Genomic DNA, 14,214 nt, shown 5'->3' with positions numbered 1-14,214 from the left:
CCTGGTTTCCTGCATTGCCAAGGACATGAGATGTCTCCCTCCTACTAGCTAACCCCTAGCTTCCCAAGGTAGCATTAGCTGCTAGCTCTAGTAATAACCATAGCTAACACTTATGCAGTACTTTACATGCATTAACTAGGCCCTTTATATGTTAAATCATCTGACTCTTACATTACCTCGAGGTAGGTACTCTTACTGCTCCCATTTTGTGGAAGTACAGGCAAATTGAGGGACAGGGACCCACCCAAAATGACTGACACAGTAGACTCCCTCCTCCTCCATGTTCTTGATCTCTATGCCTTGCTGTCCTCTGAGCTTCAGGGGCAGGATGCTACTCCAGCAATGCCAGTCCCGGTTCTGGGGGTGTGGGGGTATGGTAGGGAGAGGCAGTGGGTGGAAACTGGCCAGACGTCCTCTCGGCCATCAGCCTGGCCTGCCCAGATACACCAGGCTGACCCTTCACCGACTCGTGGGCTGGGCAGGGAGGCGGTGAGTGGCATGTATGGGGGGTGGGCAGAGCCAGAGTCTGTGGGTGAGCAGCCTCTCGCCGCATCCTCAAGGCATCCTTGCTCTAAAACCAACCAGCCCTGGGAGAGCCGAACAGAGCTGCCATTTGTCAGTCTTTGGGTGGGGCGTGGGTCAGGGATCCTGTCACCCAGAACCATCTCTGCCATCAGTCACTATTCTGCTCAACCAAGGCATCTGGTGGCAAGAGGGCCGATGTTCCCCCCTGCAACATTCCAGATGTGACATGAATTCCTAAGGGTTGGAAATGTGAAAAGAACATGAAATCAGCTATAGTTGCAGCTCCGTTTGTTCTACAATGATGTTAGAACTGCCACCTTTTCATCAAATACGAAAAGAAAAAGACAAACCCAGAGGGCTGGAGGAGGTTAGATGGGAGTCACCCAAGTCCCAGGCCCAGAGCCCCAAAGTGCCCAAGTGTCTCAGACCGTGGACAGCAGCACACGCTCCCACCCCCCAGTGCCAGCCAAGCAGCCCCCAGACATTTTAGCCTCTGTCGGCTTCCCAGCATCTCTTCTCCCCGTTCCTACTGCCTTCACTTGGTCCCCTTCCTGGCCCTTTGGTGAGGACTGTCCCTGTAGGCAGGTCTCCTACCCTGTCCCACATGCCCACAGACCTCTCCTTAGCCCTCAGAGCCTGAGACACCTACTGGCTCTCCTTGGGTGGAGGACAGAGGGGTGAGAGGAGAGGGGGCAGCCTCTGCCTTACCTGAAACAATGGTGTAGCCAATGCCCCGGGGACGTCCTTTATCCTGGTCTATGGCGGTGATGATGCGCACCGTCGTGCCCTGCCAGAAGAGAGGAGGGACTTGAGTTTGGATCCCCTGGCTGCTGTCTTTCTTTGCAGCTGTCATGGCACCCACAGCTTCCCTCCCCAGGCTGATCCTGGCTGCAAGGGCAAACCAGGAAGTAGGTGCCAAGGGCTCAGGCCTCAGCTGCCCTGGGCACACACTGCAGTTCCCAGGCAAACACCCTGTGGTCCATGGGGAGGCTCAACCTTACCGATGCTATCATTCCCCTTTCCCCTTCGCATATCCCTTGTTCAGATGGACCACCATGGAAGAAGAACCGATGAGGAGCATCCAGCGAAGAGAAAAGAGATCTGGTCTCTAGCTCAACCACCCATCACATTGCTGTGTGACCTTAGGAAGGTTGCTGCACCTCTCTGGCCTCACTTTCCCCGCACCTTAATAAGAATGACAGCAAAAAGCCTGGGACCTTGTTTTCACTGGGGTCTGAATAAAGGAGAACATGATGGATCAATTACCTTAGGGATGAAAGCATAAATCGTGAAAGCATGTATCTCGGGGGGTGACCATGGCAACTCCGGAGGCTGCCATGGCCCTAGGAACCATGGCCCACACAGTGCTGTGCCTGGCAATTCCTGCTTGGAATGGCTCTGCCCACACCCCTATTCATTCTCTCTGCAGCACTGGTGGAGAAGGGTCCAGGAGCTGGAACTAATAGGATGGGGAGCCAGGGGAATGCGTTCTTGGGGAGCACAGCCTAAGGCATGAAGTCAAGGATATCTGAGCAGACAGCTGCTATACACATATGAGGAGTGTGAATACACATGTGGCTCAGATGGAGCCATGTGTATGTACCAAAAAGGGGAGAAGTCCACCTGGAGGAATTGGCAAACTGTTGTACAGATGGCAACATTCAGCATGGGTCATGAAGCATGAGTAGGAGTTTGCCAGGGAGAGAACATGACGAGGAAGGTGCTCTGGGTAGAAGGCAGAGCTCAGCCTAGTGCTTGGAGGCATAAGACTGTCCTAGGAAGAGATCCTGGCATACAACTGGCACATTCAAATATCAATTAATGGGTTGGTTGATTGACTGAATAAACAAATGAACAAACAAGAGTTTGTTTAAACCTTCACAGAGCCCTTAAACCTTAGGGTTTAAGGTCACCGCCACCACTCGCTGAGTCACCCCTTGCCCGGGGCAGCCTTTACCTGGCTCCCCAGGTCCTATCGCACCATGGCCAGTGCCAGCCATGCCTGCCCACCTTGCTTGCCTGAGGCTCTGGTTCCAGGCCACAGTGTTCCCCTGGGTGATAGAGAGCAAGACAAGCCTGTCCCCACCCCCTAGGGAAATGTCAACTCTGGCATCTGCATGGCTAATGAGGGGCTCTTGTGGCCTTGGCCACTTCTCTACACTCACTGTCTATCAGCAGGAGGCTGAAGCCTGCGCTGCACCCCCACCTCCCTCACCTGGGCAGAGAGGCTTGTTCCCTGACAGGCACACCCTGCGCTCTTGTGGGACAAGCTGCTCCTCCTCTAACTCCACCCAGTCTTGCTGCCATGACACAGCAGGGGCACCCCCCTACCTCACCCTCCCCAGGCACTGGTATCCCTTCACAGCAGTTGCTCCATGCTCTCCTGGCCTGCTAGGATAACTAGGCCTGAGGCCCACCGGAGCACCACCCCAGAGAGTCACTAAGCAGTACTCAGGGGCAACTGCACGTTCCAGGCACACATGCAGGGCAGGGCTAGGCCAGGCCCCGGATAGTGATCCTCAGGAGGAGGCACGAGGGGGCTGGTGTAGGCCTGTGTAGAGGAGACCTGGTGACCAAAGTGCCCTCAGTCCTCAGAGCCCGTGCTGGGCTCCTGCATGGGGCTGCCCAGAGGCCTCCTGGGCGGGCAGGGCTCTGTGGAGGGCAGTTGGTTCACCAGGACAGGAGGACAACGGGGACTCTTCCCACAAGAGTCATACCCGAGCTTCCACGAAGCAAGGTCTGACAGGCTCCTGGCAAAGTCTGGGGTTTCATCTCTTTTTGGGTAAATAAATCCACTTTTAATAAAACCCTGAGCTTTTAATACAAGTGCAGCCAGAAAGACTGGAAATGTTATGAGAAGGAATTAACAGGGAGGAATGAGGGCTCCTGGGAGCCCACAGCTCTTGTTTCAGAGGCTCAGTGATTATATTTTCAATATACTGAAACTTATTTCCAAAGACAGGGGATGGAGAAGTGCGGCTGTGCTCGACCCAGAGCCGGCCCCGCTCCCAAGGGCACGCTGCCTGCTGTGCTTCTCCAGGGAGCCAGTCCAGCTGCGGTGTGTACCAGGGTGCGACCTGCCAAGGGCATCTGCCCTTCACAGGAATCCACATTTCAGGGAGTAGGAAGCCTCCTGAGAGAGAGGCTACAGCGTGCAGGCCTGCAGGGGCCCAGCTGTTTGTGATGGGAGGAGCGGACAAGCACCACAAGCTGGTTAAGGGTTTGACTCTGCTGCCAGACTGCGTGCGCTCAAATCCTTTAAGGTACCTGTAACCTCTTGCTGCCTTGTTTTCCCCATCTATAAAATGGGTAAAAATCACAATCCCCAGCCCTCAGCAGCCGATAAACGTGAAGCACTCAAAACAGCGCCTGACGTACGGCAAATGCTATAAACGTGATTGTTACTATTTATTTGGGCCTAGAAGCGCTGTGTGCATCTGAGGACAACTCAGGGGCCTCTTCCCAGAAAACGCACATCCATGTGGTTTTTTCCAAAGAATTTCAGCAAATTCAGACTCCCCAACACCCCACATTAATCATCTCTGCCTAGCGGCAAGGGGCTTTCTGTGCATCGTGAGGACAGCTAGCAGCCTCCAGGGCAGAACTGGCATGAGTGGAGTGCCCACGATGTGCCACTGTGTGGGGCACCCAGCAAGGTTCCCCCTCTCTCTTTCCTCACATGGGGGTATGTATGAGCAAACTGAAGCTCAGAGTGCTCAGGGATTTGCTGAGGGTCACAAGGTGCAGTGGGGAGGGGAAAGGGGCAGGGTGACTGGGGAATGGAGGGCCATGTGGGGTGGGCCCGGGGGACCCCATTGCTCTCTGGAGGAGGCAAGGGCTCAGGGCTCTGCACCCAGTGGGTGTGCCAAGCTGAGATGTGGGTGAGGTGTGAGAGGCAGCCCCAGCCTCTGAGGCCCGGGCAGTGGGGACACAGTGGAGAGAAGCTGGACTTCTCCAGAAGGGAGCAAGTCTCTTCCCTCTGTGGCTTGTCCCTTCCAAAAATGCCCTTGTCAGGAAAACTGTGGACACAGGAGCCCAGCTGGGCTGTGCCTGGCCTCAGGGGTCCATGTCCTCCTCCTTCTCAGCAAGCTCAGCTGGGACACCCCCTACCCCATTTCCATGACGGGATTAAGGACTTGAAAGGTGAATGGGCAGCTTGCTTCGGGAACAGGAGGCGTCCTTGGAGGGGGCAGGCTGGTGGGGGCTGAAAGGGACTTCCGATGAGAGCTGCCACAGCAGATTCTGAGGTAGCAAATCCTATTTCTCAGTCCTTAATTCCAGTCAATTCCAGTCGAAGGGCTGATAGGCATCGGCTGGCAGTAATTTGTGCAGTTTATCCGCTCTTTTCACCTTCTATCGGCCCTTCACTGACGGGCAGGCCGACATGCTGCTGCTCGAGTGAGGAAATTAAAATCTGATGCAATAATCCCAAATAAGAAGGATTTTATTAGGTAATATATACACTTTAGATGAGGCATGCTAGCCCGATACGCTGATAGGGGGAGGCATACATGCTGCGAGCCGCAGATAAAGAGGGGGAGTTGGGGAGAATGGGGAAAGGTCCGGTTGGGGCCCCGGGGCAGCAGAGGCAAGGCTGGGAATGGGGGTGCTGGGGTCCTCTGGCCTGGGAGGCAGAGCAGGCCAGGGTGCATCTCAGCCTGGGCCTGGCCGGGGAATTGCTGCATTAAATCAGGGTTCTACACTGTAAAGGGACATGGAGGGCCCAGATCAAGGCACAGAAACCAATTAGCAGCCAGGAAAGATCAGGCTGGGAGTGCAGGGGAATCAGCCTGCAGGACAGAGGCTCTGCAAAAGGCGAGGGAACTCGGGAATTCCTCACGTGTGGAGACCAGAGGAAGGGCAGAGGTGTGTGGACACAGAGGTGGATTCTGTGGGCACCAGTGGAGCCGGGCAAGTCTGGAGGGTCTGAAACCCTCAATGCACTGCCTTCTCTGGCTCCCCCAGTCCAGCCATAAGCCAAGCTACGGGGTTCAAGCCTGCACCACCCAGATTGAGGGTCTAGCAGATCCCTGGGCATGGGCCTTAGTGCCCTTGTGGAGACAAAGGAGCAATACTGGCGAGGCAAAGAGACATCAAGATCCCTGTCCCTGAGAGAGGAGAATCATAGCATATGCCAAGAAATGGAGCATCAGGAGACTGGGAGTTAAGAAGGGCAAGGATCTGGTTTGCTGAGACCGAGGGGGCTGCCCTAGCAGGAGCCTGTGGGATCACCTGGACAGCAGAGGGCATGGCTTAGCATGGGGCCTGCACATGGGACAGCCTCATCAATGTTTGATGGGTGCATAAAAGGATGAAGTGCAGACTGAATGGATGGACAGCTCCGAAATCTGCAGGTCTGAAGTGAAAACACGCACACTGAGCATTGCACGAAATACTAAAAACAATACTAGAAAAAGACAACTTAGGGGTCTCAGGGGACACTCACACCAGGAACACACATCTTTTAACAGCCAACTATTACGACTCTGAAAGGAAGCTGAAGCTGGGAGCCCCAACCCAACCTGGCTACTGTAATTGACTGACCAGGTCACTGCCCAGTGTAGTTTAATGTCCGCTAATTGGCAGCACTTGCTATGTGTTTTATGTGCATTATCTCCAACCATTAAAACCCTAAGGCGAGGGAGGCACCGTTGCAGGCACAATTATCCCCCTTTCCCAGTGAGGAGGTGGTCAGGAGGCTGTGTGATTCAGCCAAAGTGAGTACGGCAGTGTGGGACTCCTTTGAGCTCCTCTGCCAGCCCGGCCACCACCGTGTCCTGTACTTCAATCTAGTTGGCCTTGGGCATCTTCCCTGCCCTTAGCCCTGGGCATGATGCCCTGGAGACCCAAAGGAAGGCTGAGATCATGTTCCAGAGACGCAAGTACCTTGATTACTGGGGGCTCAGAAGTAGCCCACATATATAGGTAACATTACAGGCAAGACTATAATTAAGTGGAAAATTATGCAGCATAGAGAGAGTTAATTCTACCAGGGTTGAGGGAGAGGAATTGCTGTCTCTGGGACAGGTAGGGAAGAAGCCAGGGAAAAAATTATAAGAAAGGTAGAGTGAAAAAATTATAAGAAAGGTAGAATGGGTGGGTGGACTTTGGGCTGGTGACAAGAGCAGGCACAGGGGAGGAGAGGGTGCAGGAGGGTGAGTCTGCCCAGGGTGTTGGTCTGCCCAGGGTGAGGGTGCCTGTTCATTTGTCCATTCCATAACCATCTCCTGAGCACACACTGTGTGCTATGCCCACAGCAGACTCTGTCCCTGCCCGACTGCACGCTTCCAGTCCTTCAGGGGAGCAGAGGTGGGGCAAGTTGTTCAAGAGTGCTGAGCACTCAGGAGATGCCCAGGGGCCATGGGCAGATTGTGGGCCCTGCCTCATCTGAAAATAGCACGTCAGGGCTGACCTGATGCTGTAAAGGTATTGGCCTGGCAAAGTTGGGCTAGGGGCAGAAGGGGGCTAGGAAAGTCATGGGAAATGGGCTGGGCTGCACTGAGAAGAGTCGGCCTTCAGTCTCAAAAGCTGGGGCTCCCACTGCCCACAGAATGCTAAGAAAGAGAAGGCTGGGGAATTGGGAGCATTGATCTGTACCCCTCTACTCTCAAAGCAGCTTCAAACATTCAACAGTAGCAGGCTGGAAAGGATCCTGCTTCTTAGAGCCTCCCTCCACACCTGCCCCAAGAAGGAAGTGGCCGAATGCCAGCCCCACACACTAGGAGACTGGGGCCTCATGCTCTGAAGGGAGGCCAGTGGTCAGGGCAGCCCTGGTCTCCAAATGAGGGGTCAGGCCCAGGAGCACAGCCTGCACCCCAGTCAAGGGAAGCTCGTCTGTCACACTCAATTCTGTGAGCCTGTGCGGAGGTGCGGGTGGGGCCCTGAACACCCACGAGCCTCAGGCGGGTGCCCCACTTTGCTCCCAAAGCTGAGTCCTTCCTCTAAGCACACTGAGTTCCCTCAAAAGAAGGGGCTCATTTATCTTTCCCCAAATGCTGTTCCCTAAGCTGATGACCAGGGATTGTGACTGCCTAGGGGAGGTAGCTTTTTCTAATTTTTCCACCCAGAGCCGGTGTTGCATCCAAGTTTGCACAGACGCACGAGTGGTTATGAGACTAGAGATGGCTGCCGTTGCCCATCTGGCCCACAGCTGAGCAAAGCTGCCCCACCCACAGCCTTGCAGAGTGGGCCGAGGCATGTTTTGTCCTCTAAGACGCCCATGGGTAGCCGATCTACAGGCTGGTGACCTATGACCTTGCAACACACCAGAAAAATCAGGAGCCTTTCTTGGAAACCTGGACTTAAGAAATCCAAAGACTGGGCGTTAGGGAGGGCAGCAGGAGCTGCAAGCTCGCAGGGAAGAGCTGGGGCCAAGAAGGCCCTTGAAGAAGGGCAGCTGCCACCATCTCTGGCAGTGCTCATCAGCAGAGAGGGACAGACTGACACGGCAGGGACACAGCTGAGCTACACTGATGTTCTGTGGAGCCAGACTGAGTCTAGATCCATTCTCCAGCCCAGGCTGGATTTTGCATGGGATCCCCATCCCTCCACATAAGTCTGTCTGAATGGCTCCCCGTTACTTGCCCTGGAAGCCTTTGTTCTTTGCCACAAGGAGCCCCTGGGGTAGAGTGAGAGGGTGAGGAGATGGGCATGGTGTGAAGAGTGGCTGGGGTTTCACTGTGCCAGGACACCCATCACTGCCACGCACAGGGACTGTGCAGGAGCCAAGGAGGAGCCCGGCCCACTACAGGGCTAATCCCTAACAGGACCTCAGAAGGAAGTCCCTCAGGGCCAGGAGTCTTACCGGAGGAGAATGCTCGTAGATGTTGGTGCTGTAAGGCAGGTTGATGAAGATGGGGTCCATGTCCTGGACGTCTGTGATGATGATGGCCAAGTTGGCCAGGGTGGACAGAGGCCTGGTCTTATCTTGATCCTTAGAGAGCAGAGAGAACACACAGCCTTAGGCTGAGTGATGGTGGGGACACTCACACACATATGTACACACACACAGACCTGCACTGTGCAGCACATATGTGCAAACACACGCACGCACACACACACACACACACCCATGCTCTTGCACTCCAGCAGGGAAGGGCTTGGTTAAAGGAAGCTTAAGAACTCTAAGAACCCGTGGTGATTTCTGAACTGTACAGGAAAACACAAACAGCATCCCCAAGGTCCAGAGGAAGACAGCTTATCCAGTGTTACAAAGCAGGGCTGGGGTACAGCTAGACCTCCAGCCCCTAGCAGCCCAGGCCTGACTTCCTTGGACATTGGGTGGTGGGATGACCAGCTTAGAGTAGATATGGTGCCACCTTCAGCTCCTTTGCTGAGTTCAGCCGGGGGCCGCCACCCCTCTCTGTGCCCACTTCCTGCCCCCACTCATCCTAGGGCAGCAGGGGATTGACAAGGATGGGGACTCCTCGGAAGAAAGGCCACAGAGGGGATTACTCTGGCACCTGCGTTCCTGCATTCATGAGTCCCTTGCTTTGGGCTGGGGTTTTACGGGTTAAGGACTTTTCCCAGTCTAACCAGCAGGGGGAGCTCCAGGGTCTGTGACATTTGGGGGACTCCAAGAAAGAATCCTGAGAGGTCACATAGGCCATCCCCCTGTAGCCAGGCAAGCAATATTTAAACCGTCAGCTGGGAATTTCATTGTATAAAACCTCGCCAATGCATCTGTAGTCCCAGCTACTCAGGAGGCTAAGGCTAAGGTGGGGCAATCACTTGAGCCCAGGAGTTTGAGGCTGTTGTACACCAAGATTGCACCCGTGAACAGCCACTGCACTCCAGCCTGACAACACAGCGAGACCCCCATCTCAAAAAAATTTTTTTTAATGCTTGGCAAGAAAGAAAACCCAAAACCTATCTCCTACTGTTTAAGTAGCCTGCTGCAACTGAATAACAATAGCCAGCAGTAACAGTAACTGCAGTGCTTTGCACAAATGAGGTGGCAGCCACTCTACCGGGCACTTCACTTGCATCTGTAGTTACAATGGGCCCATTATTCAGATGAGTTAACAAAGACTCAGAAAGGCTGAGTAACTTGCCCACAGTCATACAACTTCCAAGTGTGTAGCCAGAACTCAAACTCAGATCCTTTCACATAAAAATTTGCCACTAACAGTTTTGACTTAGAGCTCTAACACCAGTTCGGTCTCTTAATTTGCTGAGTAACCTCAAATGAGTTCTTTTTCCCTCTGGGAATCTGATGTCCTTTTCTGTGAGATGAAGGTGCTCAAGTGAATGACTTCTAAGGCCCCTCGGGCTGGAATATTCTCTGAGTTAAGATTTGAGGAGCGACTGTCCCCAGGTTAGATCTCCCTTGGTTTGTCTGGGGTGACTTGAATGATGCAAGGCATTCCTGGTGTTCCAAGAAGCCTGGTACCTGCTCCTGGCCTGCAGAGATGGAGCTGCAGTGTCTAGGAGAAGGGAGGGGTGGTTGTCTTTAGGAATCCTCAGGGACAGCCAAGGAGAGGGTGGGGGGGCCTTCAGGGATGGGAGTGCGTACTGCAAGGGAGGGGAAGGTCTGGAAGCAGGAGGTGATCAGAGAGGTTCTCGGGGGGCAGGCTCTCAGGCTCCAGGACCAGAGCCCGCACCGCAGGCTTGGGCACTGCCCATGGGGAGAGCTCCCAGCCAGGGACCTGAATGACCACCAGGCACCCAGGACTAGAGTGGAGAGGCTCAAAACAAGTCCCCTGACCTCTTGGACAGGGGATGACAGCGGCTCTGATTTGCCATAACCAGGCTTTTTCAGGCAGCTGGCTTTTGTCTAGCCTGGCACAGGCCCTCTCTGTCCCATCCTTGTGGCTGCAGTCCTGCTCATGCCACAAATGCCCCTGCCCAGCCCACTCTGGACTCTGTGGTGGGGAAAGGGGAGGGATCCTGCCAGGCTCCTAGCTGTGACTCTGGGGCCCATGGCTGTCAGCAGCTTGTTCCCAGAGGATGCCTCAATTTCCCCATCCTGGTACCTGCTCAGCGGTGGCTGGGAACTCACACTGTTGCCTGTAATGCCAGGCACGAGAATCTCCTTCCTTGGGGAAGGGCTTAGCAGCCAAGGGCCCAGCGCCAGCCCCGAGAAAGACTTGGTGTCAGCTCCTCCAGAAGCAAGGGGGAAGCCATCTAGAGAGGGACTTCTAGGGCCCCTCCCGTTCTGCTGCTTCCAAGCATGATTTCTGGGAAAGTAATGGCAATTTAACTGTATTCATCATCCCAGCTTGAGCCCAGGCCTCTGGATAGGCCCCGCCACCCACATTCTTGCCTGTGCCCAGCTCTGGTCTATTCCTCACGGTCCAAAGCCATTTTTATGGTGGATGGAAATTATCCGACAGCGGGCAAGCATCTGTGTGTTTCCGGGCCCTGGTGTGTGCAAACAGTGCGGTGGAGGGGCAGTGCATGTGTGGGTGCCGGGCTGCGTGCAAGGTGCAGGCGAATGTGCACAAAAAGCAAATCCTGGGCTTGCACGTCCTCTTGACCCCCGAAGTCAGTTTTACAAACAGTAGTACACAGCTCCTCCCAGGCAACTAACACTTAACCAGGGGAGAAGAAAAGAATGTGAGTGTCACCTGTAGTGACCTCCCTCACAGCCACTGGGCCAGAGACAAACAAGAAGTTTGCATTTCCTAGCTCTTGAGGCCTTTCTCTGCATCTTGGCCAAGACTTGGGGCACCCCATCTTTCAAAACTGGATTCTCAACCCAGTCCAGATCCAGAGCCTTGGATCTGCAGCCTGTGACCTGCCACGGAGAGCCCCCAGCACTGCCGGCAGCCCCCTCGACAGCTATGTGGGTCAGGAGTGGATGCTGTGTGTCAGGCAGATGGGACCTGGAGGGGTGAGAGGGATTCCCATGTTTTTTTGCTCTTGGCACAAGCTTTGTCAACAGAATCTAAGGGACAACAGGCCAGCTTATGGCCCTGCTGCCAGCTGATGGCTCCAGCTATGCCCTGACATAGCAGCTGGGAGCAGGGAGAGGGGACGGGTAGGGGGAGGACCCTATTTAGAGTGTGGCTTGCCTATTTCCCAGGATCTCCCAAACAGCTGGCGCAAAGGGCATGCTGCAATGTTCTTGAGACCTGGAGATGTCTAGCCATGGGGCACGGTGGTCAGGGCACTGGACTGAGAGGTGGACAACCTGGGCTTGGGTTCTTGCTCCCCCACTACTCATGGGCTGTGAGACTCTCAGCAGTCAGCATCAGATGGGATAATTACCCTCTCCTGCCTTCTGCCCTTGACTCGCTCATCTTGGAATTCCCAGGGGCCAGCAATGTGCTTGGCCAGAGGAATGCTGTGGAAGGACACCACTCTGTAGAGTAGAGCCAGGATGCCTGAACTCCTCTGGGCCCTGCATGTTGGACGGTGTCAGGACACAGCTGGGTGAACACCTCTGTCCTGTGTCCCAGAGAGCAAGAGGCACCCTGCACTAAGAATGTCTCAAGGAGGTTACCCGAGCCGGAGTCAGGCTCCTGGGTGACCATTGAAAGTCACTGAATTGCTCCTGCGCCTCAGTTTTCTCATCTGCAAAATGGGCATCTTAACAATACTTATGACATAGGGATGCTTGAGGTTTAAAGTCCCTTCAAGTGCTCAGCCCAGTGCCAGGGACACAGCACGAAGCCTCAGCAATGCCAGCCTCATTTCTATCATGACTGTCACCACTATTGTTATTACAGATCCTCGAGTGTGTGCCACTGGGTCAGTGTCCCATTGAAATGCCCCATTGCTCTCTTCCAGGGTGGGAAGAGGCAGCTGGAACTGCCGGGGCCCCAGCGTGGAGACTCACCGTGGCGTTGACCGTGAGCTGGTAGGCCTGTGTGGTCTCGTAGTCCAGCTCCCGGATCACTGTGACGATACCGCGGGCACTGTCAATGGCGAAGAATTGGGAGGGGGGCTGGAAGGAGTAGAGGACGCTGCCCCCTGCCCCCAAGTCGGGATCTGTGGCATTCACGATGAAGATGGGCGTCCCCACCGGTGTATTCTGCGGGTGAGAGCAAAGCAAGTACAAGGGTGAGCCGGAGCGGAGCAGCTGTGCCATCAGAGCCGAGTCCCCCAAAGCTCCTTCTCTACATCCCTCAGCCGATCAGACCCGAGGCCTTGTCATTTTCATTCTAGGAGGGGCCCAAAAATTTAAAATGCAGTATCTTTTTTTTTTTTTTTCCTTCTTCTTCATTTTTTGATGGCCTCCTGGTGGCTGTAAACAGCACCAGTTCCAAAGATGATCTGCTGATCCTGGAGTTCTGGATGAGGGTCTTATGGTCCCCAAACCTGTTTCTTGGTGGTTTCGCTTCCTCTGTCAAAAGCCCCTTGGCTGCCCAAGCTGCAGGCTTCCTTTCTGGGGACCAACCTCAAGCCTCCCTCCTGGCAGCCCTTCACAGACAGACCATGCACTTAATATAGGGGTGCTCTTCACAGGCCCCGGGTCAGGCTGGAAAGGGCCTGCGGAGAACAATGCCATGGGGCTGCTGAAGGTTCTTCCTGGGTTTGTGGATTTGCCCCCATCAGCAGACAAGTGTCAACCTGAATGGGCAGGCTCACGTCCTGCCTGTTCCAGCCACTCTGTCCACTGGGGACAGGAGGCAGATGCAGGACACCCCTCTCCTCCTCCCCATCCGTGACTCCCCAGTGCCCTTTGCATAGAACACAGATCCTTGTGGTCCATCCCTGTTTCCCCCTTCACATTTTATTTCCTAGGGGAATGGAGCTATTTGTACTTCTTGAACCCAGCAGGCTCCCTCACACCTCTGGACATCTGAATGTGCTTTTCCTTTGCTAGGTTTACCCGTCCTAATTCAGCTGCTTGGAAGATGCTCATTCCCTCCAAAACAGAATCAAGTCTGCAAGGGGGCAAAGCAGACAAGTGCTAGAGTTTCAGGGATGGACAGACCATTTGTTGGAATCCCAGCCTCACTGTGTGTCTTTGGGTTAAATACATAATCTCTCTGATCCTTAATCCCTTCACTGTACACTGAAGCTAATCATATCTCATAGGGTTAGTGTGAAGAATACACAAGCTCATGAGTGTAAACATTCCAGCACATAAGTGCTGAGAAGACAGTAGCTGTGATTTTAATTTCTGGAAACCTAGAGGGGCACAGACAAGGGCACCTTCAAGGGTGGGGTAGGGAAGTGTCAAGAAGCACTGATATCAACAGTACCATCCAGGGCATTCCCTGTCTACCCACCGCCCTGGCCCCATGATCCACCCAGTTTTGCCTTTCCCCAATCCCCGGGCCCTCAGTGGATTGCATCTCCAGGCTCTCTTGCTGGCTGGCTTCCAGTCGGGTTCTGCCAATGGGAAGTTCTGGTAGGAGCTCCCAGAGCAGGAAGAGAAAGAGTTTGGGGTCTTACTTCCTCTACCCCCTCCAGCTCTACCCCAGCAGGCTCTCCTCCCCAGCCCCAACTCTCAGTGGGCTCTGATAACACTATGTTCCTCTCCTTCTCCCTTCAGCTCTAGGGGTAGAACTTTCCCCTGTTGCTAAGCCCTGGGTACCTTAGCATCCCTTATTTCCACCTCTCCTCCCACTTGAGGAGATCTTTCTGAGGTTCTCAGCTAACCCACAGTTCTCTGTCCTGCCCTCTCTCTCTCTAGATCACACATAAGCGCCAGAGCCAGTCCCATGAATCCAGAATGAAACACTTCATGGGGGCCCACGGTTCCTGCCACAAGAAAGGATGACCACATTCTGATTT

General features: G+C 54.3%; 1 protein-coding gene across 10 annotated transcripts in view; it reads right to left on the bottom strand.

Moving 5' to 3' along the window:
• Nucleotides 1–14,214, bottom strand: part of CDH23 (cadherin related 23) — a 419,373-nt gene that overhangs the window by 237,179 nt on the left and 167,980 nt on the right. For all 10 annotated transcript variants that reach the window (XM_021943382.2, XM_021943384.2, XM_031652259.1 and 7 more), the window contains 3 exons: nucleotides 12,308–12,502; nucleotides 8,330–8,458; nucleotides 1,234–1,312 (listed from right to left, as the gene is read on the bottom strand). In XM_021943382.2, coding sequence (XP_021799074.2) covers nucleotides 1,234–1,312; nucleotides 8,330–8,458; nucleotides 12,308–12,502 — 403 coding nt within the window. The remainder of the gene's footprint in view (nucleotides 1–1,233; nucleotides 1,313–8,329; nucleotides 8,459–12,307; nucleotides 12,503–14,214) is intronic.

This window comes from Papio anubis, chromosome 11 (assembly GCF_008728515.1).
Source record: "Papio anubis isolate 15944 chromosome 11, Panubis1.0, whole genome shotgun sequence".
NCBI classification, from domain to species: Eukaryota; Metazoa; Chordata; class Mammalia; order Primates; family Cercopithecidae; genus Papio; species Papio anubis.
This window is presented reverse-complemented; position numbering and strand designations above follow the sequence as displayed.